The 26910-nt window shown below is 41.8% G+C and overlaps 1 protein-coding gene across 1 annotated transcript; it reads left to right on the top strand.

Moving 5' to 3' along the window:
• The first annotated feature begins 1525 nt into the window (after window positions 1–1525).
• arl10 (ADP-ribosylation factor-like 10) lies at window positions 1526–13099 on the top strand. Its single transcript, XM_068716651.1, has 4 exons — window positions 1526–1907; window positions 6083–6266; window positions 10587–10762; window positions 12910–13099. Exons 1-4 carry the CDS (start codon window positions 1770–1772, stop codon window positions 13081–13083), a joined length of 672 nt encoding a protein of 223 aa, XP_068572752.1. The 5' UTR covers window positions 1526–1769; the 3' UTR covers window positions 13084–13099.
• The last annotated feature ends 13811 nt before the right edge of the window (window positions 13100–26910 follow it).

The following is a 26910-nucleotide window of genomic DNA, read 5'->3' on the forward strand; positions in this document are numbered from 1 at the left end:
TTTCTACATAAAAGTAACATTTTCAATGCAGGATTTTTTACTCGTAATGGAGTATTTTTAAGATGCAACACTTCCTCAATCAGATGTGTGTTCCAGCAGGAGAATATCATTTTTTTAAGAAGTAGGCTATATGAGAACACAACTTTTTACAAAGTTTCCTGTAGGATTCTTTGTGTGGAGTGCTGAGTCAGAGGCCAGATGGTGTTTGTAAAGCAAGAATAAAACGATATAAATATAAAACTAAACTTGACTTGACTCTAGATGGAGCACTTCACCTCTGTCTGCTCTCATGGATGGAGAGAGACGGAGGCTTTTTGTGATGGCCTTCTGACACACTAGTTATTAAAAGTTATTTTCCTTGATGGTGGCCTTGCTTGTCTTTGAATAACAAAAAATATATATTTTACTGGTTGGAGGAAATTAAAACCGGCCCCTTCACAAGATTTTACATTTAGTTTTATAATTAAAACATTAGAATTTAATTACCCTATACATGTGTTTACTTGAGAATATTTCTTGTGTACGTATTGAAAGTAAATATATATATAGACTAAATAGACTGAACCCCCTGTTCTGACCCGATATGGTTCTGCTTCTGGTCTATAGATGGTTGACTGGCAGCTTTCCTGCTCTGATGCCTTCAGGTCCTATCAGAAATATTACCCACGTGAGCCTACAAAGTGGTAAACAATAATTCTGAGTATATGTTATTGTTGTGAAATATTACTACCCATATAGGTCAGCATATTTTTGTATACTTATTGAAGATCCCCTTCTGACCTGTTTTAAGACACATAAACTCTGCTTTGAATAACAAATCAATATAATACACTTCAGAGTTTGTGTATAAATGGATATACACAAGGTGTCTCCTACTTCAAAGACACGTTTATTAAAATAGTGTTTCAAGTCTCCACATCACACTTGTGTAAGTTGCATACTGGACCATGATTGGCTCAAGATAGTTGTGATGTCATAAATCATTTAACTGAGCTAAACAGAGAGAAGCTGGTGAAATCAAACTCTGCATCATTATAATTATAATTTTACACATATACTTATATACATTCTATAATAACATTAATTTCACAACGTGTGCCTTTTCCATAGCTGACAATGATATTATTTTAAAGTAAATATCATAAAATGTGACAGAATTAGACGCCTGGCAGTTTAAAGAGGGCTTTGAACCAATATTTTTGACAATAAATTGGCTACCGAAAATATAATTCAACAATGAAATAAATTAAAAAAAATAAGTAGGGATTCAAAATACTGAGAACATTTAGCAGGGTTTGGATGGCAGCTAGTCCATACATTCATAACTGGTTGTGGGGCTTCTGCATGTATTTCTAAAATTCTGATTTCAGGTGCAGCATGGTGGAAAATAACATTGTTCTGTGAACCTTTAAAGCAAGTCAAACAAGCACCTCCAACCCCTTTGAATCTTCTCTCTTCACTGTCTCTTGCACGTTGCAACTGAACGTCATAGATCAGTGGAGTCAAGAGGACAAGCGAAGTTCACAAGCTACCCTTGAACGCGGCATTTCCCCTCCTCTCCTCTCCTCTTGCGCGTCTCGAAACAAAAACAAGCAGAGAGAGCTCGGTCACATGTGGTGAGTCCAAGAAGAGGGAGGAAGCGGCAGTCGGTCTCAACACGGTCCGGGTCTTCAGGAAGCAGAGACTCTCTTACCCCCCCACACCCCCCTCCCTCCTCCCCTCTCCTCCAGGTTCTCCGGCTCCAGCCCTCCGATCGGTGCGCTCCACATATGGTTCTCCTCCGGCACATCTCCATCGCCCTGACCGCCGCCGTGGCCGCCCTGGGCTCCGCTCTCTTCATCGCCTTGAACTTCTTCTACAAGAGGCGAATATGGTCCCCGCAAGCGGAGTACTGCACGATCAAAGAGGTGACGCGGACCGTTTCCTATGATTTATTTATTTTGATGTTATTCTATTGTTTATTCAACTATTTAACTTGGACGTGGAAGGTGGTGAAGAGACTGAAATGACATCTGACTGAATGAATGAATGAATGAATGAAATACAATGCTGCAGAATTCTGATGAATACATAATTGAGATGGTGGTGATGAAGAGGAGGATGGAATGATGCTTGGTGAATAAGTGGCAGTGCTGCTAGTGAGGATGATGATGAAGATGGCATTTAAAAACAATCACAATGGTGAGCATGCTGAAGAAGAATGAGAGTCTGCTGCTCATGAATAACTGACGTGCCAATGCTGATGTTGAAGAAGAAGATGATGGCTTTTATTATGTGATGGCAATAATGATGGTACTGGTCAGAAATATGTAGATAGTGGGAATAATGATAATGAAGAAGGTTTACAGATGTTTGTTTAAAGTGGTGGTGAAGATGATGATGATGATGCTTCCTATACATAAAATAACAGAGATGATTCTGACGATGAAGACGATAGATTTCCTGATGGAGCTGAAACTATAAAAGAAGAGGACGACGATGATGAAGAGGTGGATGTAATGAGTGAGTAGAAGCTGATGAAGATCAAGTCAAGGAGAACATGAAGACGTGGGAAAAGTGACCTGACAGCGGCGATGATGATGATGATGATGATGACGAGGGCAGGTGGCTGATGTCGGACAAGCAGGTGATGAAGATTGGGAAAACATACAACGGCTTCCCAAATCTTTAAAACGGCCAGACGCGTCTTTCAGCTCCACATGGTGCGTCTGAGGCCGCCAGCAGAGACAGACACAGTCTTAATGAACGACTCTTCAACGGAGCAGTTCAGCCGCAGCCTGAATATCTGAACACAATCTGTTTGCTCCTCTCTAATCTTGTTTCCCATTCAATCAGCTGCGGCCTGTAATAAGCTTTAGCCTGCTTTATCTGGCTCAGTCTGTATTTAGAGGATAATGTTGTCAGTGTCTGCCAGCAGCTCGCTGCAGAGGGGGGGAGGAGGAGGAGGGGGGAGGAGGAGAGGGGGGGTAAATGTTTTCATCCCAGGAGCCACAATGTACCAAGATGCATTGTAATCACGTCTCCGGCTTCGGAGAGCAGGGGAGTTGACTAACAGCGCGGGGGTTTCTCTTTTTTTATTTATTTTTTTGACCTTGGGGAGTTTCAGCAGGTGGGAGGGCGACAGAACAATCTCTGAAAGAGTAGAAACAGACTGGAGCTGCTGGACGAACTGGAGGAGCAGTCGTGTTATCGACGCAGATTGTTGCCAAAAAACGCAGATGATTTGGCGTCAATGAAAATGGATAAAAATTGATTAAAAATCAAAGCAGCAAGCGGGAGAGACATCCTGACTTTTAATGCCTGTTTTTGTCCAAGCTCCAGAAACTCAGCTACACTTCCCATAATGCAACAGGACAGCGCCTTTTTTCGCCAGACCCTTTGCTGCCTGGTAGACGCCCCACGTCTTTTAAACTTTCCGTCATGAATTTACAATCCAAGCCGTGATAACCCTGATGACGTCACTGTGACCACCGACCACCATATACAACCACCAACACCACTAAAGCTCACTAATCAACATATTGTTCTATCTCGTTTCTTATCTTTAGCGTATAATCAGCTGAAGATAAGAACCGTTGCCTGTTGTTCCTACGGTAGCCCAGAAAGGACAAACCAAAACGTTGGCTCTAGAGAGGGCCAACCTTAGGTCTTGTACACGTTTGGCCCACGGGAGAAGTTTCAGTTGGTTGCAATCTGCAACTTCGTCAACAGATGCCGCCAAATACACTGGACCTGTAATACGAATACGAACAGAAATGTAAAAACAGTTGTTGAACAACTGCCAGGTGCACTGACTGAAGTCTTCACAGCGAGGTTTCTTGGTTTGGTACTATCGTAACGTTGCTCGTAACTCTCCCTAAAACTACAGATTATCCATTTGTTTTGTTGTTGCACAAATTAAACAAACAAGATTCAACGGGGTCATTTGTGAGTTTTAGAGGCGTTAGCAGGTGTGTTTTTGAACTTTGACCTAGCTGTGTTCACCGGCATCCAGTCTTTATGCTAAGCTAAGCTAAGCTAAGACGCAAGATTCATATCAATCATCTCGAGAAGAAAATAAGCAGATTCATTGTATGTGTGATCACTCAGTCAACAACACTTGGTTGTATCTTAAAACTTACTTAAAACTTGCTGCTTAAAAGCCGACTGCTGAACGTAAAACAAGTTCAAGCTTTTTTTTTTTTTTTAAATCTGGGGTTGGTTGAGAGGCGTTCAGGGTGTAATGTAGTAATTCACTAACGAAGAACAAACAAGACAAGATAGAGAAAATGGTTCCATTGATGATGATATGCAAGGATCAAAGTTTCCATCACTTCTCTCTCTCCTCTGTAAAAATACAGCTCGACGTTTTCCATTCAGTGCTGCAGGCAAGCTGGCTTTAGTGCTTCCTTGTGATAAAGCCAACGTGTCACAAAGCGTCTGCTTCACTGGAGTGTCCTTGAGCAAGACATTAAATCCCTGTCAGATCCAGCAGTGCAGATCTGCAGCTGAGCTGGGCGGCTTTTTCTTTTTTTTCCCCCCGTGGAGCGGAAAAACAATCGAAATCAAGACAGTATCACTGCTTTCTTTATGACAAATGTTTGAAGCAACAGAAGTGAGGTTCAAATCTAAAAGAAAGAAGTATTTAAACTGACAATGGAAGCAGGAGATGAATGGCCAGTGCGCTGCCTTGACTTGAAACGTCAGATTTATTAAGAAATGTAAAAATAAATAGAAACATGGAATGTGTTGTCCGGTCAAAAGCTTTTAGATAAACACCTCCTGTGTAATCTCGGTGATACAATCAAAAGAACAGAAGGACGCAAAGCAAATATGCACGGAAATGGATCACTTTGCACAAAGTCCATGCTGATAGTGCTGCAAGAAAAGAGGAGAAGCTTTAGCAGCTGTCAGGGTTTCAGGCTCGTCTCCCAGCGGACTGCATGAGCGAGAAAAACACGGCGGCAAGCTACAGATCTGTCAAAGCAGCCGTGGGTATCTGATGCTGTGTTTACAGCAGCACCGGTCACAAACGCGTCAGATGAAATGAAATTCAGTACCGAAAACATCTTCAAATTCTTCATCTGATGTAATTACAGGGTCGTCGTTGTGTAGATGTACGTGTCGAGAGCTGATTCTGAGGATTTAGAATGATCTCAACTCCTCTTTAAGGCTCAAATCCTCAATCAACAATGTAAAGTCAAGCTAAAACTGATGCATCCCAGTTCCAAAAAGGGGCCGATGTGAATTGCTAATCGCCCTCCACGGATCCGCCTGAATGACGACTGACCTTGCGTGACTTTTTAAAAAAAGGAGATGACTGACGTGTGCGGGACCTCGGAGGGATTGTGGTCGTCTCAGGTGCAAAGCCGGCGTGACGGTTCCAGTCGGCCGCTCGTCTTTCTACAGATACAGTCGTGTCTCAAAGAACACGGCCTCTCGCGTCGGCCGCAAAGATGCAGGAATAAAGAGAGGCGTTATCACGACGCCGCTCTTTTACTGAAGCGTGATATCACGACTTTTACCTCCAGAGGGTTTCGCAGACACTGATTCATATTCCTGAACGTTATGAAGTGTTCGTTTGCACACCGGTGGCCGAATTCCCAACTGTCCAATGCGTTCAGTTACATAATGAACATGATACATAATGACGAAACCAGTCTGCAGAAGTGTCACTCGTGAATGTTGATTGGATGCATGGGGGAACGCATTTGGTTCTACACAATCAGGGCTACAATTATTTATATATAATTTCATCATCAAACAATCTATAAGTTATTTATTCTAATCTATGAAATGTTGGAGGAGAGTGGAGCTCGCCCATAAATCAGTGGGTGTATTACACTTCACAAAGCCACCTGTTGCTTTCTGTGTGTGCCGATAGCGCTGCGTTAAGATTCAGCTGTGGTTTGATGTGCGCCAAAGCATTTACACTATTAATCATATTTGTAACCCCGAGGCAAGCCAGCCATTCTTCCATACCCCTCGCTCTCTCTCTTAACTGAGCAAATAACCCCGTTCAGTGTTGAATTAAATATGTGTGTTTAATCCTGCTCTGCTATTACCGAGCATATCGTGATCGACTCTGTGCTCTGTCCCGCAGGAGGAGGAGGAGCGCGGGAAGCGCCAGGTCCTGGTCCTCGGTCTGGATGGGGCCGGGAAGAGCAGCATGTTGCAGGGTCTGACTCCCGGGGAGTCGGCGGCTAAGAGAGGCCGCTGCCGGCCCACCCGCGGCTTCAACTTCATGAGCCTCAACGCCCGCGCCTGTCAGCTGGACTTCCTGGAGAGTAAGACTTTCTTCTTTATCCCTCGAAATAAAACACTGTGGGGCTCTGTGTTGGAGTGTGGAAAGGCATTTATGTTTTATCAAATAGCATGAAAATGGAGAATTGGAAAGAGCTCGTGCTGCTCTGTTCAGTACAGTCGGCCATTTGACTCCCCAGAGAGGGACATTGAAGTGCAGGTTGTGGGGGGGGGGGGGGGGGGGGGGTGAGAGTCAGTGACTGAAAATGGCTTCAAACTGCTTTGATATGAACATGCTGAAGATTAGAATTTTGAGCATTTTTTTGAGCCTTTTGAATTTTCTAACAAATGTGTCCCGTGGCTGTTTGGGGTGTAAATGGTGCTGGTATGTGTTGCCCTTACGCTCAGGCTGATGGGAATGTGGCCATTACTTTTAAAAGGTATAATGTTGCAGGGATGACGTATTTTTGTCAAACCCGGAAGTACAAAAGCTGAAGTTGGGGTAGAAACAAACTACAGCATGAGCGTGACGTTTTTGTGCTCTCACTTAGCCACTTGTTAGCAACCGGCTTTTTTAAGACGCGTTCAAGCTTTAAAATTCTCTGGAGGGGTATTTACTGAGGAAAATATTAAAATCTCTTAAGCTTGAGTTAACCACAGACCTTATTTCAGGCATCTAACAAAAAAACCCATTCAAGAAAACCTATCAAATTTGATATGATGACAGGGAACTGGAAGTACAGAAATTGCTGACTCATTTCAGGGTTTTAGGACTTATTCCTGAAGCACTCCATTCTGTTTTTAGCTCCGTTTTTGGTCTCCACCAACCTCTTAGGGTGATATCTGGATCTTTAGCTGCTAGATGCTCCACCGTGTTCACCAGCTAGTCTCTGACCGCTGTTTGCTGCTGAGCAGGTAGAGCACAGTGACTTTTTACGACTTTTTCCTCTGAAAGCGACGCTATGAGAGCGGTAAGAGGGAACCGGAACAGTAAAGTTGTGGCGCAGACAGATAAACAATGAGCTGAAAAATCCCTATAAAGCTCCGTAAATCCGATGGGAGCTGTAGATTCGGGTGATAATTCTCTCTAAGTTCAATCAATACGAGCAGCCCCCTGTCACAGTCGTTTCACATTGTAGTTAACAAGAGGTGGATTATAGCAGCTTATTACAGCTTACAAACAAAAGTGTTGATGAGTAACTAAGTGGTAGTAAGTATAATCTGAAATCTGGAATGAACAATGAACAGATTCAGCTCACAGCTCGGCTGATCCAGAGTTCAGTTGTTTGCCACCAATCTTCTCCCTGAAAGCTCGCTGCATCCGTCACCGCCAACACAGAGGCAATCTGTGACACTCGCTGTACTGTCCTTATCTGTTCAGGTCACGCGTTTTCTGTAGGGTATCGAAGGCAGTTAAATCTGTGCCGGAGAACCTTAGAAACTGCAACTGTGGCCTTATTTGTTGGCACAAGTATTATTTCATTTCATTTAAATCAGAATGAGAATCAGCTTGATTGGCCGGGTATGAATACCTCTCTTTGTACATACACATCAATGGAAATGCAGCTAGAAACAAGGACACCTAAGCTTAACAAGAGTAAAGACAGAAGATAAATACATATACATATATATATATATATATACAACAAGGAACAGCAACATACAATGTCTATAAGTCAAATTGTGTCTGTGAACAATAATACAGTATTACAGTGGATGCAAATATGCTGAATTATTAATGGATGTTATTAGTGGATATGTACAGTGGTATATATATATATATATATATATATACATATATGCATGTCATGAACATGGGGGGAGATGAAATCACACGGGTGCAAAAAGGAGGGGCGGATGAGTCCAGTTGGATTGTATTTATGTGCAAACTCATGAATCCTGCTAATTAGCATTCCTTTTGAAAGCCACTGCGCCGCACTAAAAATAACATAAATCACTTCGATCTTCATTCAAGACCGTCTCGAGTGCGAGACGCTCAGCGACGGTCGGCCTCAGAGGGAGTTTCTGTGGATGTATTCGGAGGAACGTGTCACGCCCGGCGGCTGATTTATTCATGATCTGAACACAGGGGTCGGTGGGCGCCAGAAGAATCCCTTTCTCTTCCCTGAAAGTCAGAGGAACACATGTCGCAGCCCACTCACTCCGAGCACTTCAGCGGCCCGGTGCGGTAAATGTTGGGAGTCTTTGTCTGGCCGACATTGATGCAGAGGCATGTTGACAGCTTATTGCACGCTTACACGCATCAGGAGCAGTACAGTGCACAGGGACCCGCTGGAGGAATCCAGCTAAGTGCCTTTATACTCTGAATGAAAAGACGCAGAGCATCAGATCAGTTAGGGAAGTAGCTTCTAGCAGGCTTTCAGCAGCTGACATTTGGGTCCGTGCTAAAGGGAACTAAAAAAATGAGCTGGGGCCCATATTCTCATGCTTCCCTCTTTAATAGACACGCGAGTGTTAGGACACTTTGTACTGGTTTGCTTTGAGGAACTCCCTCAACTCAAGCTCACAAGCTGACAGCATGGATGCCTTTAAACAGACCCTGATTATTCCATGCTACGATATACACAAGATTATTGAATTAAGTTTCAACGGACCTCGCTCTTCTCTAAGAGACTTTGTCTATAGATACACTGGATTTAAGGATTTGACGATGCAGAACCGCTGCCAGATAAAAAGTAAAAGAAAACACTGTTTTGTATTTTCCTCAAGGTTACAAAAGAGACTCGGGGGGGGGGGGGGGGGGGGCGACGACACACACACACACACAAATCAATGGGGAAACAGACTTTGACACGACACCGTTGGATGCACGTTTTCTTGGGATTCAGCACATTTCTGGGGTCACAGTAAATATTTAGTTGAACTTTGGCTGCAAATCTTGGGAGTAAAAACAAACTCAGTGTTTTGGATACTATGACTTGTGTGGCTGCTCAGAAAGTGCAGCCACAATCTCCATTGAAAACAGTTCGGTTTTACCCTCAGGACTACGACTACGACTTAGTTTGATGTACACACACATCCGCGTCGTTCACACCCGTCTGACTCAGTGCCTGCTGCGTGTGTTCGTGTGGGTGTGTGTCTAATAAGGTGGCCTGTAGAGCGGCATCCCAGCCGGGCTCCCATCTGAATGTAACACTCAGGCTGCACACGCCGCTGAGCCTCAGGTCCACCCTCTGTACCGTATCAGGTAAACAGGTATTTACTGCTGCCACATCACATCAGCAAAAAGCACAGCGCTACCCAGTTTCCTAGCAACATTCTCCATTAAGTCCACCACTAATGAATTCTTGCTGAGCTCTGCTGCTGTCGAAACTCGGAGGCAGCGGCGCCGACCCGCCGGCGTGCGAGCAGCGATGCGTTTGGCGCCGACGCTCACCATAGCCGCGGGGCAGTTCTCCTTGCACAGCGGGATTGTGGGAGGTTGAAAGCCTTCGCTTACTGTGAAACTTTCCCCGGCCCTGAAGCTGTTAACCGATTGTTCTAAGAAATGTGTGGAGTCCTGTGACTGTGTGCGGTGTAAACAGTGTAGGTACTGAATGGGTTAGACCTCAGTGTGCCATTTTATCAAATCACAGTCAATCAGTCAGTGAAGTGAACCATTAGTCCACAGAGCAGGGTACATAGTTACATGGTGTCGTACCTGCAAAACACATAAGACGTATTGAAATAAGTAGTAAATCATGTAGGGTTTAAAGTAAAATCATACTAACTATTGTAATCACAATAGCAGAGACCTCGGGCTTCTCTCCAAGAAAGCTTCAAAGCATTTCAAAGACCCCAATTTGATTGGCCACCTACCTGAAAATAACAATTTCTATCCAATTATGAAAAAGCCTTGTGAAGAACTATGTGTTTCCGCGCTGATGTAACCTGAGCTCACATGTTTCTTGCATTCATCGACCATTATCTCTTATCACTCAACCATAGATTAGCCTCTTTCCAAGAAGCCAGGCCTCTGGAATCAAGGAATCACACCTCAATACTGATACAAAAAATAACTAGAGAATTATTATTATAAGAAGAATACTTTCGTGCACAGGAAGGAAACTACAAAAAGAGAGAAAAAGGGGGTTAGAGACCACAGATGCAATTCAAATGAATGCAGATTTTGGGGATGATCAATTTATGTTATGTAGGAACTATTCTTTAAGAAGAATATTTGAATTTGAGGATAAAAGCTGGACATTTCCACCGGCACCTGAACTCATAATGCAGTTGGAACGCTTTAAAAAAAGAAACAGCCCGAAACTTAAAAGTAAAAAAGTGGAAAATCGTTGTAATTCAAAGCAGAAAGTACTTCTTTTTTTTTAATGTATGACATATATACGTTTTCTTTGCTGCAGTCGGTGGCGGGGAGGACCTGCGGCGGTACTGGTCGGACTACCTGAGAAAGACTCACGTTCTGGTGTATGTGGTGGACTCCTCTGACAGGAGCCGCCTCCCATTGGCCAAGGCTGAACTGCACCGCCTGCTGAGGGGGCAGCCCCAGCTGCCCGTGGTTGTTCTGGGAAACAAGCAGGTAAATATAGATGACATCACAGTTAACCATTTATTTTGCAAACCTTGCTGTTGTGGTGCTTCCAACCAGTCTATGCCATTCATTTTCTAAAACTGTAGAAAAACAATTAGCAATTAACAATTAGTACGAAAACCGTACAAAAATACTGGTATGTTCTTTTAACCTGAATGACCTGGATCACAATATTGATTGAAAAATAGAAAAGGATGCAGTAACCGGAGTGAAAAAAAACGAGCCCAAAATGATACAGGTTTACAAACGAATAATGTCGCATGAGGCCAAAATTTTAAATTAAAAGTGCTCAAACAAAGAGGCGGTGTTTGAGCGAGCAGGCACACGTTCCCTCCTCATTTACCCAGCTGTGATGATCCATCACACTGGTGAAATAAACATTACTACATTTCCTCCACAGCTCACATTTCTTCACCCTGCTTGTGGAATTATACATGACCCTCAGAGGGAGGCAGGAATATTTGTCACATCTTCTGTCAGGGCGCTGCAGCTTTTATCCCCTCAGTGCCCGTGAGCGCTACTCGCACTATTAGCCAAAATATCTATCTGAGACATGTAGGCTGTAAACACTGGTTAAGACATGTCAGCATCGAGGTTAAAACTGGGCATAATTTGGTTAAATAATGAATGTTTATTAGAGGTCTACATAACGTAGATATGTACGTACTGTATATACATATGTATATACAGTATATATGTGTATATATGTATAGACATACATATACACATGTATACATACATATACATATATACAGATATATGCATACATATACATACGTATATACGTATGTATATACATATATACACATATATACTGTATATACATACATATACAAATACACAAATATACATACATATACATACGTATACATATATACACATATATACTGTATATACATACATATACATACATATACATATATATATATATATATATATATATATATACATATATATACACATACATACATCTATGAAGATAATGTCCTCAGGAGGAGGATTTCTCCTGATACTGGCTCTCACCCACCACACTGCTTTGTTCTCTGCCTCGGCACTCGCTCTGTTTAAAACAGCACAGAGGATGTTTCCAGAAGAATCTGTGTGTTGGAAAAAGATGCAGCGGTGCAAAGAAAGAGGGGGGGGGACGGACGACATCTCGAGACTCTAGGGTTGAATGGTTTGTGTAGGAGGGTGGCGTTAAATTCACCTCCTTCACATACAGACTGTATTCATAACTGAGACAACCAGCGTTTAAAAACATGGCATCTAATCATTGGTAGTGACACATTTTACACAAGTATGTAAGTTAATGGTGATTTTATTCTATTTCGGGAAGTCAAATCAGCTTTTTAAGGTGGATTACTTTTGTAGGTTATGTCCAGTTTGTACTGCAGCTGCAACAGATTTTCTTTTTGGGGATAAAATTAAAAGGTAAAAGTTACAATCAAGAAAACATACGCGTATCTAACACTCAGCCCTTGTAGGCTTGAAAGGCTCTTAAAAGTTGAAGCCTGCCTCTCCCAGGACAACCGGTGTCTGCTCGACTTCACAACAGTTCCAAATGATTCCAATTATAACCCAGCTGTACTCTTGACACCTATATTTTTACTGAATAATGGCTAAATGTACAGTTTCTGTTTGTTGATGGATCGGCTAACTGTTTGTATTTGTCACCAGAAAGTAGCTAACTAAGCTAACGTAGTCGTGTCCGGCTAACCCCCACCAGCCCAGAATGAAAGCGGTGATTAGGAACATACTTACAGTTGGAAAGTGCAAGTTTCAATAGATCATTTTACGGTAATTTGTATACCTTTTTATGAACGTCTGTAGGGTCCATTATTATACAAAAAGCCACGGTGAACAGAGACTTTGGTGGAGTTTTCCATTCATTAAACTCATATCCGTCGTACCGGAGATGTTTCTCGGCTGATAAATAATTCTTTAGAATTAATTTATAAAGGGAATTAAATTTAAATGCATACAGGGACAACTGATGAAATTATAATAATTAGAATACAAGATCAAACCGCAACAAATGATTTAAATTATGAAATGTGTGTATGTACCGTGTACTGTAAATTGTAAGAGACAGACATTTTTTTTTTAGTTTCACTGTTTCTTCACCCTCTTTACAGGATAAGCCCAACGCTGTGAGCGTGGCGGAGCTCCACGAAGCCTTGTCTCTGGGCTCCGTGACCGAGGACAGGAAGCTGTTCCTCTTGGCCGCCCAGCTGGGCTCTGATGAGACCCTGAGGAACTCCTGCCGGGGCCTAGACACCTTCCAGGACCTCCTGCTCCAGCTCGTCTGATCTCATTCCCCCCATACCCCCCCCCCCCCCCCCCCCCCCCCAGAGCAGAGAAATAGCATATGGAGGGATGGAAACAAAGCGGTGGCTGAACGCCATCTTCCTCCTCCTCTTCCTCCTCATTGTTAAAGCTCTGACTTATTTGAGGCAGAGGTGGAGGAGGAGGAGGAGGAGGAGGAGGAGGATGCTGAACCGTGGCAAAGAAATCACTGAAGAAAATGCCAAGATGGAGCGCAAAGCCTCCTCTTCATCCTTGCCCTTCTTCAAACCACGTCGGTTTGTTTCAGAAACACCTTCAGCTCATCTCGTGGTACAGCTTTTCTTCCGACTCATCTTACTCACCGGAGGAGGAGGAGGAGGAGGTGCAGAGCGAGGAGCACAGAAGGACGAAGGTTCGGCACAAAGTTCCCCTCCTGCCAATGATTCAGGCTTTGGACTAGTCTGAACTGTGACCGGTGTATTTAAGCATGCGGATTGTTCTGTATATAAACGGAAATATGTTACGTTTGTAGATCCATTTACAAGATTTCGTCTGGTTTTGCCGTTTGCTGAAACCCTTTTAGTGTGTGACCAGAGAAGTCGGCAGAGCAGAACAGGTAATATTCAGGGTTGCCAGGTTGGAGCCCCGGGGACTAATACCGCACCAGCTTGGTGATTTAATCAACCGGGTGTTTGGAAGAAACTCACTGACTCCTACAAGTGGGCTTTGCTGATATCCAGGGGGATTTCATGAGGGGAATTAAAGAGACCCACTGACATTTAAAAAAAAAAAAAAAGTATTATTTTTCCTTGTCGGGAGGGAAAGTATCTTCTCTTTGCCATGACTCTCTTCACCAGAGAGTATTTTAAGCTTCTCCATTTGAAAGCAATTCCTCTTTGGTTTGGTGTTCAGTCCCAACAAAAAACGACACAAATTACCGTTACATTTTTCCACATACAAACCAAATAAGCATTGAATTTCTTAATCAGATGACACTTCCAGCAGAACTATATATGTACAGACAATCAGTAGTCGTAGAAGGTCAATGTTGAAAAGGAAGACACCTCCCACAATTAGAAGCTAAAGCTCCTCTTTAACACTGTTAGTTCATCTGGCTAAAGCAAAGGAACAGGGTGTGCTCTCTGTCTGTCCTCCCTCACACAAACATGGACTCCCAATCCCGTTTTCTCCACAGTTAGCTTAAAGTAGCCGTGTTTCCATTCACATATTTAAAGCATATTTTTGAAGTATCGCATGAGGAAAGCTGTACCGCCTCAGGTGGCTTTTGCAGTTTTCGAAAGAAAAGTTGATGCGCTAAATGGATTATTATTGTTATTAAATTCTCAAGGTAGCGAACATTTAACTCACGTTACCGATCAGCTGTTTACGTTTTCCGCATGGCCAAAACTAGCTGACGTGAGAGAACCGTTGAAACAAATTCCTGAAGACGTCGCTCTTCCTTTTTCTCTTCTTTTTGAAGATGAGTTAGACGACCAAGCCCAAAAAAATGAATGGAAACGAGCATTAAATTGTGTTTTCTTTGACCAATTTTCTCTACATTTGTTTCAAACTTGTGACGAGTGGAAACTCGTATGCAGTGAAACACACGTCCTTGAATGTATTAATGCAGATGTGAAGTGCTGTATTTGACTTAAATCTACCTGTACACATACACCGGAATTAGCTAGAGATTTTTAATGCTGTGTGTGTGTGCAGCAATGTTGGCTTATGATGCACAAGTTTTTAATGAATGTGAAATTTTATTCCTTTTGATGTTCTGTAATTCTGCAGTAATGTTGTTTTCACAGTGACCAAGAGTTCAGTGGATTGTTATATGTACATCATTTTTATAAACAATGTAAATGGAGCTGTCAGGTATGAATTTACGCATGTCTTTATGTTTTGTTATTCTCTTTTAAACGCTATTCAGTTTCTCAAACAGCAAGTGTTTTTACACATCAAAGTGTGTTTCCAGGGTGCTGGGGAACACTGCTGAGTATATGGGTAAAAGAAATAGTCTAAAGTCTCTCGTGTCTCCAGAGGGAGCTGTGTGAAGTCAGATAAACGTCCTCAAGTGATGTCACTCGAGTCAGCGTCAGTTGGGCCGAGGTGAGTTTACCAGACCTCCGTAGCCCGATGCTCATCTCTGCTGCAGGCTAGGGGCTTGATGCTACATTAGCCGCTACTAGCATTTTACACGCCACAATCAGAGGTCTAGTTGCATTGTGGGTAATGTGGGCGCCAGGGTTTTGATGAGGAAGAAGAATGCATGGAATAAAAATAAAAAAATCGCATTGATTTTTGCCTTCTTTTTTTTTTTTTTTTTTACTATCTAACAATGTTTTAGGAGTGAGATTCAACATTGGTCTGTAATGAAGTAGTGTATCTTAATAATCTGAAGACATGTCAGTAAACATAGTTATGTACTCAACCTATGCGCAAGCAATATGTTCTTAAACAACATGGATGGGTCCAGAAGATAAACCCCCTGACCAACCGATAACAAGCACAGAATTGGGGAAAACAAGTCTCTCCCTCTGCTGACTGAGCATGTGGATGCAAACACAAACACAGATAAGAATCTAAGGCCTCTATAAGCAGCCTGAGTTTGTCCACAACATGTTAACAGGAAGCTGTTTTCGCTGAGGCGTCACTCTGGCACAGTTACAGTGTTTTTCTCAGCGTGCCGTCAGCTCTGCAGGATGTTCAGTGAAACCCATTAAAGTTGAGTTTTTATTATTTCAGGGTTTGACATTTAAAAGGGTCTCATACTCCTCTCTGCAGGTTGAGAAAATAATATCCCTCGTTTTGGGGATGCAAGGTATTCATGTCACAATAACAATATTAATCTTACATTATAAGATTTAAAGGGACATAATTAAGGTTTGCAAAATATTCAAAGTGGAAACTTTCCATGGGAATTAACGGGAATTTATGGGAATTAAAAGGGAAATACAGGAGGTATGTGCCATGTCTGTATTTGTCATATGCACATAGAAACAAACCTTTCACCATATAAACAGACATAATCCGTTGATTCAAGTTAACAATGTTGGTTGTGTGCAAACTTAAATTGAACAATTCCTTTCTAAAATATATATTTTTTTACAATAAAGAATGAACGAAAAAAGATTTAAAAAAAAAAAACTCCTATTATGCTCAATCAAGCTACATTCCACATAGTAGCAGCTAGAAGGCAAAAACTATCGGAAAGTGTTATAAAGTTCCAAAGTGTGTACTTTGCTCGAGGCTACTGTCAGCTGGTTAAATGACATAAGAAATGTTACAAACGTTTACTCCAGTAATATACTCAAAGCTTACATGAAGTAACGTAGTCCTTTGGCTGAGACAGTAGCAGAGGGTTCCTATGAATACAACTATCTGTACATGAGAACTGCCGAATGCACCGCATGGTCACAATTTAAATAGATCTATAGTGCTATTTAATGTATCCCAACCCTTTGCAACCCCAGTCAGATCTTTACTGCAGTATTTCATCAGCATACGCTGCCTGTCGTCAACATTCTTCAAAGTTTACTGCATATTACTGTACTGAGAAAGTAAATATGTAAAGTTTGTCCTCATGGTGGCACCAGAGGAAACAGCAAATGTGCAATTTGTCAAATTTCAATGGCAGATCTTCGTCAGTGTCAGCTGTTTCTTGAATTTTTTTTCTTTGTCTTTTGGGCTAATCGATCAAAAACTTATTGAGATAAACAATTACCAGCCTACAGTCACACAACATCTTTCACTACATGTCAGATATTGAGGAACATCTATTGTTTTGAATTGAGTTTTAGTAAAAAAAAATCACAGCTGGCGTGAATCGTTGCGCAATCATACCTCACACAGCTCCTCGACGGTCAAACAGGCGTCACAAAGGAACTTGGGAGTTCTTGGAACGAAGCTGTAAATGATCGACGAGAGCGGACGAGGTCAAACTATTGTTCAGCCGACAGAAAAGATATCGAGCTCAAGGTCCACGTGACACAGGCAGGGAGAGAAACTCCTCTCTTGGTTTCACAGTGGAAGTCATCAGTCAACGATTACGCTTCACGAATACGTTCATGGTCCCCAGAGTATCAACCGTGATGACTCCTCCTCTAGTGCCACCGTGAGGTGGATTTCTTTTTTAGGTTCTGAATGAAATTTCTCAACCGTCGGATGGATTAGCCCTAAAATTTGACACATATATTCATTAACGGGGTTACAGTCGTCTTTCTAGGATAAATCCATTTCTTAAATGTCGTGTAAACGAGTCACGTAGTTTCCATTATTGAGGAAGGGGGATTAGAAAAAGCTGGTTTCCACAGGTGGATTCCTCCTCAAGAAAGTCGATTTCTTGGCTCTGAATAAGTTTGTTTTCTTAAAACGACTCCGTCCAAAGACCGGCAAACAGAGTGTGTACACACACACACACACACACACACACACACACACACACACACACACACACTCAGACCCAAAGAAAGTCAGGTAGTAACTGTTTCTGTCTTACAGTTAAAATTAGATAGCCAAGCTCCCAAAATAAGTTTCAGGGGTTAGGAGAGAAATGTAGTTACTGACCCGCTGCATGTGTACGCTGATATAAAGTAACAACGTTACTACAGTGCATGTTCAATGTGTTCCCCAAGCTGAAATACTCCACTCTGTTGTTCTGACCCCACATGTATTTGTTTTCATCTGTGAGGCGGTGACCTCGTACTTTTTGATTTCATAAACGTCTCCGTTTTGGTCCCAGCTGTGCCTTAAAGCGCAGGTTTCAGTACCAGATGTCATTTAATCTGAATTTTCGTCGCTATAAAAGAAAGTGTTCTATCATAATTGAACATCCTTGAGGAAAACGTGGCACTTTTTTAAATTGATTTTTACATCGACGCCGAGGAGTGTCGAATACAAGCTGAAAGAAGTTTAGAAAAAGTGTGAAGGTGTCGGTCCGTGAAGGTGTCGGTCCGTTAAACGTTTTAGAAGTCACTTCAGTTATTTCCTGCTTTGTTATTCTATACAGACGCTCTGCATCCATGGGAATAAACTCCAACAGGGTGTAAACAGTGCAGCGTACGTGAGTCACATGAAGCCGGCTGTTGCGTGACTCAGTGTTCATACATGCTCTATACACAGTTAAATGTGAACAGAACGATAACAGACACTACGAAACCAAACGCAGTGCTTTTCTATAACTGAAGCTGCTTCCACCAGGCTTTATAGCTGACATTTACAATCTGATGCTCCCCTTAGAAGTGACGCTTGTTTCTATCTACCTGTCAAACTAAACCTCTGAGGATTACTTCACTGTTTTCTCCCCTCGAGCCACCGATGCAACCACAGCTCTCCAGATGACGATGCATCTGTGTTTTGCCGCAAATGTCAAATTCATTTTCAAGGATTGGGAGTCTCCTAACAGACGCTAGAGTTGTTACATCAACAAACAACAAAAAAAATCCAATTAAGCAGAATTGTGGATGTTATATTCCTGAACAGGAGCATGAACATTTCAAAAAGATAAAACCCTTCATTTAACGATGATTTCATGAACGAAGACATTTTTTAATGACTAAAGCAGTTAATATGTGAAACACTTTTCATGCACCACGATGTTGCACACGGAGACGTTACCACAGTAATAGTTTATTCTTTACTTCCACCAAAATGCTCAGTATATATATATATACTGAGCATTTTGGTGGAAGTAAAGAATCAGAAGAATATATATATATATATATATATATCTATGGCATATATATCTGTGGTTGAACTCACAACTCACTGATTTATGAAATATACATTGCTTCATTTTAATGGGCCATTGTGCTCGAGTACCAAAATGCTTAAAATTCAATGACCCAACCAAAATGTGGATTAATCCACTGCGGAAAATATTCCCCAAAAATGTGCATTATTTCCCCCTGTTTGAATATCGTTTGATAAAAGCTACAGGGGACCAGCTGTTTTGGGACATTACTGAGCTTGTCCACTATATATTCTTGAGATGTTTCTAAGAGATCTTCATGTGGAACCAATGAGCTCGGAGCTGAGAGCCACAGACAGAAAAGTATTGAGAGACGGAATAACACATTGTTGGGTTTGGTTGTTGACAATGAAACACATATTAAATAAAAACGGACTGGTCCCGTAAACCTTCACGCCCTTTTTCTGTCTCCCCATCCTCTCTTCAGACTCTCATGCCAACATTTCTTGTTTTATTTCAGAAGCTATCATGGTGATCATGTTCTTAATAACACTGATCGGATGACTCCAGGCTCTCTTTAGTGTTCGTCGTGAGTCTGAGCGGTTCACGGTCAATGTTTTCTACCAGCGTCGTCGTTCAAAAACTGTTTCACCCGATTAAAATTCCTCCACAAAGAAAATATGCAATGAAGTCCAGACTAACCAGACTGCTGCGAATCGGTTAACCATCGTTATGAATTCAAACGCGGTTAATTCTGAAGCTCAGAACTGCACGCATCTCCAGTGCAGTTCAAAAACATGACGCTGCAGAGAGATTCCTTTCAGACATCAACACACGTTTGCTTTAACTGAAGATCAGTGCGATGATCAAGGAAAACGTGGAGAAGATGAGAAACATCAGAGAGTTCTCCAGTGTGAATGCACGGATACATTCAAAAAAACACATCTACATTCAAGGTATTTAAATGATTCTCAGTCACACAAACACACACACCTGAAAACAACATGGGGAATACTTAAGACAGGAAAGAGTTTTTAGTCAAAAGCACAGAAAATAGTCCCGTGTTTTACGTTACTTCCTTGTTCCAAGTATAAAATGGTAAAATGTCGCCCCAGTGAGGTTTTCAATGCTCATTACAGAGAAACAAAAGTAAAACATTGAACCACCTTCACTTTGGCTCACTGATCTTTATTTACGCCTAATCTTTAAGAACTAATGAGCTTGAACACATCCTGCTTCACATGCTCGAAAGCAGAATTTAAGCACCTGAAAATACATTTTTAGAGGGCTGTTATGAAATTAATTGCAGCAGAAATATGCAGGTGACTGACTCAGCTTTTCATGATTTTAAGTCACGGGTGGAATATTCTCTATTAAAGGATATTTTATTACGCACACACACACACACACACACACACACACACACACACACACACACACACACACACACACACACACACACAAAACCCTTCTGTTATTGACTGATTGTGACTTGGCAGTGATGACTCTGTCCCATTTAAAGCAACTGTAAAGAGGCACTTTTCTGATTAAAAAAAAAAGTTTTTTTTTACTTCTGCCGTCCGAGTAATAAAAAAAACTAAAACACTGAACGTGTCCTTTTAATCTGAAGTAGTGAGAAAAACTAAAGTCAGCAGCTATGAAAGAATATCACGCAGCTGAAACCTCGTTTGAAACCAGACAGAGGACTCTTATCGTCTCCTCTGCAGCGACTGAGCACGTCCAGGAAAGTACAGAGAAAATGTCCTAGACCGTGGCAGCCTCATTTCTCAGAGTGTCCTTAAACGCACCATCGTGCAGCCCAAGTTCAGACAGTTCTCAACGCCTCATTTTATGCCACACAGCGGTTCTAGGCCTTAAATCCATGTTAACAACAACGGCTGCTTATCGAAATGAAGCAAACGTTGGTTCATGTTCAAATAGTTTGCAGGAACATCGTTTCACCTCTCGCTCTACTGCACAAAGATCCACTTTAAACAGCTTTGTTTTACTGCTGTGTGGGTTGATACAACATCACTAAATGTGATTACAGGAATCTGATCTATTCCTGGAAAGAGCCATGCTGCTCTATTAACACCGTGTTTCCATCCAAAACATTTTCATGACAATTATCTAATTAGAGAAGACGAATGGCAGCGACAACTGGAGCATAACTTTCCCCCCGGGCTGTCAAACACACCGCCGCAGGAGAGACGCTATAAATCAAAGAGACCCGTTATCGGCGGTTCTCCGTCATCGGCTTTCTTTGTAAAATAAAGTGGAACGAGCTGCGGGAGAAGAATCTGTCCAACGGCGTTTAAGATCTGGACAGCCGAGCTCTCTGACGTTGGAGCCTTGCGTCTAATTCACTTTCTATTTTGTTGACACATTTGTAACACTGGCTCTGAATTGCCTTGATGGAGGAATTCCACTCGTCCACTCGATCACCGGTGGTCAGGGAAGCCGTCCGACTGAAGAAAGAGGCCTTCCGGGATATGTTATCCCGGAAGACTCCTGAGGCAGTTGCAAGGAACCGACAGACCCAAAGGGCTACAGCCGCTGCCGTGAAGGAGGCAAAGCAGCGGGTGTGGGAGGAGTTCGGAGTAGCCATGGAGAAGGACTTTCGGTCGGCACCAAGGTGTTTCTGGAAAACCGTCCGGAATCTCAGGAGGGGGAAACATCCAAGCTGTATACAGTAAGGATGGGACTCTGTTGACTTCAACTGAGGGGGTAATCGGGCGGTGGAAGGAGCACTTTGAGGAACTCCTGAATCCGACTAATACGCTCTCTACTGTAGAGGCAAAGCTGGAGGCTGATGGGGGAGCATCATCAATTTCCCTGGTGGAAGTCACTGAGGTAGTCAAACAACTCCACAGTGGCAAAGCCCCAGGGATTGATGAGATCCGTCCAGAAATGCTGAAGGCACTGGGTGTGGAGGGGCTGTCTTGGATGACACGTCTCCTCAACATTGTGTGGAGGTCTGGGACGGTGCCTAGGGACTGGCAGACCGGGGTGGTGGTTACTCTGTTCAAAAAGGGGGACCAGAGGGTGTGTGCCAATTATCGCGGTATCACACTACTCAGCCTCCCTGGTAAAGTCTACTCCAAGGTGCTGGAAAGGAAGATTAGTCGAACCTCGAATTGAAGAGGAAAAATGCGGATTGCGTCCTGGCCGTACAACAACGGACCAGCTCTTCACTCTCACAAGAATCCTGGAGGGGGCTTGGGAATCTTCGTTCCTACCCTCACCTATGGTTATGTGAACTGGGTCATGTCCGAAAGAATTAGATCGCGCGTACAAGCGGCCAAAATGGGTTTCCTCAGGAGGGTGACGGGCATCTCCCTTAGAGATAGGGTGAGAAGTTCGGTCATCCGTGAGGGACTCGGAGTAGAGCCGCTGCTCCTTAGTGTGGAAAGGAGCCAGTTGAGGTGGTTCGGGCATCTGGTAAGGATGCCACCTGGGCACCTCCCTAGGGAGCCTTGAGGCTGCATGGATCGGCTTGCAAGACTTGGTCAGAGAGGGAATGTACCGGTGGATCAATGGTCAGGAAATGGATAACGATGCCACATTCTGGATGACAGACGAGCCCAACAACCTCGTCCTGGACTGGGCCATGGATTTGTCAGGACAAGACTGTGTGGCTATTGTCCCGCTGGCACATCGGAACAGAGGACTGGCTGAACTCCTGGGACCATATTGTCTGTGCCGGCGACCGTCATTACATCTGTGAGACAATGACCCTCTGCCTGTCCTAGGTGACAGCTCTGTGATTCAGCAGTGTTTTGTTGTGATTCAATTGTTTTTTGACAAATTTAATTGAAAAGTGTTATTAAATAAATTACATTGTTCTGCATATTCATGGTCTGTGTGGTTCTATCAACAGCTGGCTGAACTCAATGTGCCTTCCCAGAAACTGAAGATAGAAATTAACATGTGCATCTATGCAGGGAAATTAGGTAACACTTTATAATAACTACACGCTATGAAGCATTAAGTATGTAACACTTAACTCATCATTTATAAAGCATTGTTCCTACATTAACATTCATTAGTATGACATTTATAACAGTTAGTTATAAATGTTTTATTCTTGATTAATAAGCTTGTCTATTATGTGTTTCGTGATTGTGTTTTCATACTTTATAAATAATGGATTGCCCATTTGTAAATTAAGTATTATATATATATATATATATTACGAACCAATTATTGAGGAGTTGTAGATGATTAATAAGATAATTTATAAAGTGTAAATAAAAAAATGATGGCAACAAAGTGACACATAATATAATTGATCAAATTTTAAGTACAACAACTTTGAGTAAAAAGTATTGAATAAATGAATTAAATCCAAACAAAAAATATAACAAATTGATTTACATTTACTGAATATTTGGGTGAAATTTAGTTGGATTCACTAAATAAAATAAATTATATCAATTCACATTTTAGCACATTGTTACTTAATTCAACACATTACCACTGCTATTCTAACTTTACATCTATTCAATAATATTGATTGTCACTTTGTTTCCATCATTTTTACTCAATACTATGCCATCTTGGTGCCACAGTAAACTTAACTTGGGTCAACAGATCACCATGCACAAACAGTACAGCAGGTAAACATCCTAATCGAACATTTTTCATGTGCAAAAAGTCAAAATAAAAAACAAAGTAGAGAAAAGGGCTATAAGAAAAATATAACTGAAACAAATGCAGTTCAATGTCTAATATTACGACATTTTCAAACTGCAATTTCTAGATAAATTATTTTAGTGTCATGCCTAGCTCAACACCGGCCAAAGCCTGCACAAAACACAATGAGAGACTTTAGCAGAATATAACGTCACATTTTTAAAAAGAAAGAAAGGTGAAATAGCGCTCTTTGTTCATTTGTCTCACTGACTATTCTCCAGAAATTCACGGTACCGTTAAAGTCGAACGGTCTAACCTTACTGCTTTTAACAGCAACGTTAGGTTAACGTTACTTGAGAAAATTAAATGCAGTGATGTTCATATAACTCGTATGCCTCATTACTTAACTTTGGTAGCAAGAATGTTTCTTCCTACATTTGAGCATTTACCTTTTTAATGCGGTCTCTAAGTTCTGCTGCTTCTTAGCTAACCTAAGTTAGCTTGTTATGGTGGGGGATGGGTGGAAACCACGAAACTCGGTCAGAGCCCCTGAAAGTTTGTAAAAGTAGATGAGCTGGTATCTAAAAAGGCATTAAATATACGGTATAACATTATCATGGAGGAAAGTCATATGAAATTGTGGTATTGAACCGACCACTTTTTCAGTCCTTGCCATGCTTATAGAGGATCAAAGACACGGTAGAGTGACTTAACAAAAACTAGGAGCTGGATGTGTGATGGATTACTATAGGCTACAAATAAAGTAAAGGAAATCATGCATAAAGATTAACCTATATGGTTTTATCATTTTGTTTTCAGTGACATCTCTTGACCCAATTTGTTTTTTTGCTCCTAGAGAGGCAAATATTCCTCCTGATGTGGAAGTTAAAGTGGGGAGGCCAATGAGAAGGATGATCATTAAGGTGGTGATTGCGATTGCGATGGCCGCTGCCAACATAACTGCTCATCAGATTCCGTCATCACAATTACAGAATATGGCAAAAATCACAGAGCGGTTGCAAATGAAAATTGATCAGATGGAGTAACGGCTGAATTCAACACGTCAATCATCCGCTCAGCTGGAGGCAGTTTATCGACATCAGCTCTCGATCCTGTTCTCCAGCAGACTGTCGTTCTTGTGGACTTTCTGCAACGAGTTCCTGCAGTGCACCCGATGCATGCCTGGCTGGGTTGAACACGCCTCGCCTGTTTCCTCTTGTCCAAGTTAGCAGATGAATGGGACACTGCACGACGGCACTGCATGGCCATGGGGCGGCGGCCTGGCCACCGTTTCAAACGCAGAGGACCAGGCCTTTCTCACTAAGCTGACCTATAACTTTGCACAGCAGCACCCTCGCCTTCAGGCTGCATGGATCGGCTTGCAAGACTTGGTCAGAGAGGGAATATACCGGTGGGTCAGTGGTCAGGAAATGGATAACGATGCCATATTCTGGATGACAGACGAGCCCAACAACCTCGTCCCAGACTGGGCCACCGATTTGTCAGGACAGGACTGTGTGGGCATTGTGCCGCCGACACACATCGGAGCGGAGGACTGGCTGAACTCCTTGGATGATAGTGTCTGTCCCGGCGACCGTCAATACATCTGTGAGACAATGACCCTCAGCCTGCCCTGAGTGACAGCTCTGTGATTCAGCTGTTAGGCTGCTACGCTCAATTAGAGTCACTGGTTTCAGATATGATGTTATATATGTTGGTAGTTTTTATAATTGTTTTTGGACAAATTGAATCCCTGTTTTCCACTTGTTGTGTAAATAGTTATAATCTAATTAATTCTGTGTGTTTAATTTTGTTTATTATAAAGTGTCATCAAATTAATTGTTTGAGTTCAATGTTTAATATTACGACGTTTACAAACTCCAATATCTTGATTAATTATTTTTGTGTCATGCCTAGCTCAACACCGGCCAAAGCCTGCACAAAACACAATGAGAGACTTTAGCAGAATATAACGTCACATTTTTAAAAAAGAAATAAAGGTGAAATAGCGCTCCTTGTTCATTTGTCTCACTGACTATTCTCCAGAAATTCACGGTACCGTTAAAGTCGAACGGTCTAACCTTACTGCTTTTAACAGCAACGTTAGGTTAACGTTACTTGAGAAAATTAAATGCAGTGATGTTCATATAACTCGTATGCCTCATTACTTACCTTTGGTAGCAAGAATGTTTCTTCCTACATTTGTGCATTTACCTTTTTAATGCGGTCTCTAAGTTCTGCCGCTCCTTAGCTAACCTAAGTTAGCTTGTTATGGTGGGGGATGGGTGGAAACCACGAAACTCGGTCAGAGTCCATGAAAGTAGATGAGCTGGTACCTAAAAAGGCATTAAATATACGGTATAACATTATCATGGAGGAAAGTCATATAAAATTGTGGCATTGAACCGACCACTTTTTCAGTCCTTGCCATGAGGCTCAAAGACACGGTAGACTGACTTAACAAAAACCCACTAACGTTAGCTTAATTATGACTTAAATAAAGTTACAGCGCAGTAAAGTTTGTCAACTTTTCAGTAGTGCAAAAAAAAATTCAACTGCTGCAACAACTTGGTTATAAAATTATTATATTTGTTCATTAACTAACAATAATTAAAACCATTTAAAAACAAAAACACCGTCACAACTGTTGACATCACTGCAATTGCCAAATTGAATCAAACACAATGGCCTCCTTCCGGGTACAATCTTCTTTTTAGGCTCACCTCCCTTCTTCAGGATGGACTGCTTTGCAGCAGGATAGCTTGACAAATAGAATCATTTAAATTTTCTACATCTTCACTCATGCTCACTTTCTCCATTTCTTGATCACTAACCCTTCTAAATGTATCCCAGTCAGCACTGCTGAAAGACCATTTCTGTAGTCCTTCTGTCTCATACTCTTCTAAACTCTTCCTACCGTTGTTCCCCTCATTACCTCCCAGGAGCTAACACCTGCCAATGAATCAGATACTACAGTAAGGTCTATTGCCGACTCTGTCCCTGTTCTGATGTTAAATCTTGTTCCAGTTCCATTATTTAAGCACACCAGGTTTTTTGTCTCCATGAATTCTTCTATCACCATTCCATTGTCATCATTACTATTACCCCATAATGTGCTATGAGCATTAAAATATCCACAACACATCACTTTCCCTTCTAAATGTACAGCTAATTCATCAAGTAATTTGATTGAACGTTTCTTACATGGGTTGTAATAGTTTGCAATTCTAATAGTTCCTTCTCTTGTCCAAACTTCAATTATCACATATTCCAGCTCCGTTCCTTTCTCCAAAACTTTAAACTGTATTCCTTGTTTAACAAATATTATACACCCTCCTCCATTTTCCCGCACTCTATCTCTGCGAATACTATCATATCCTTTAATAACAATGCTGGTTTAAGCCATGTTTCCTGAACATCTATGATTTCTGGTTTATTTTTAAGGTTTTTAATGAATCCTTTAAACTCTTGTCCATTTGCTAATAAGCTTCTTGCGTTCCATTGTAGTACATTCATACTGTCCTAT

The sequence above is a fragment of the Cebidichthys violaceus genome, unplaced genomic scaffold (assembly GCF_023349555.1).
Source record: "Cebidichthys violaceus isolate CVI_PGR_0920_01 unplaced genomic scaffold, fCebVio1.0.p SCAF_20, whole genome shotgun sequence".
Lineage (NCBI taxonomy): Eukaryota > Metazoa > Chordata > Actinopteri > Perciformes > Stichaeidae > Cebidichthys > Cebidichthys violaceus.

Excerpts from the sequence above, each read along its gene's own strand:
- arl10 (XM_068716651.1), top strand. The coding sequence starts at position 1,770 with ATGGTTCTCCTCCGGCACATCTCCATCGCCCTGACCGCCGCCGTGGCC. Across the intron at positions 1,908-6,082 it reads AGTACTGCACGATCAAAGAG|GAGGAGGAGGAGCGCGGGAA; the intron begins GTGACGCGGACC and ends TCTGTCCCGCAG. Across the intron at positions 6,267-10,586 it reads TCAGCTGGACTTCCTGGAGA|TCGGTGGCGGGGAGGACCTG; the intron begins GTAAGACTTTCT and ends TCTTTGCTGCAG.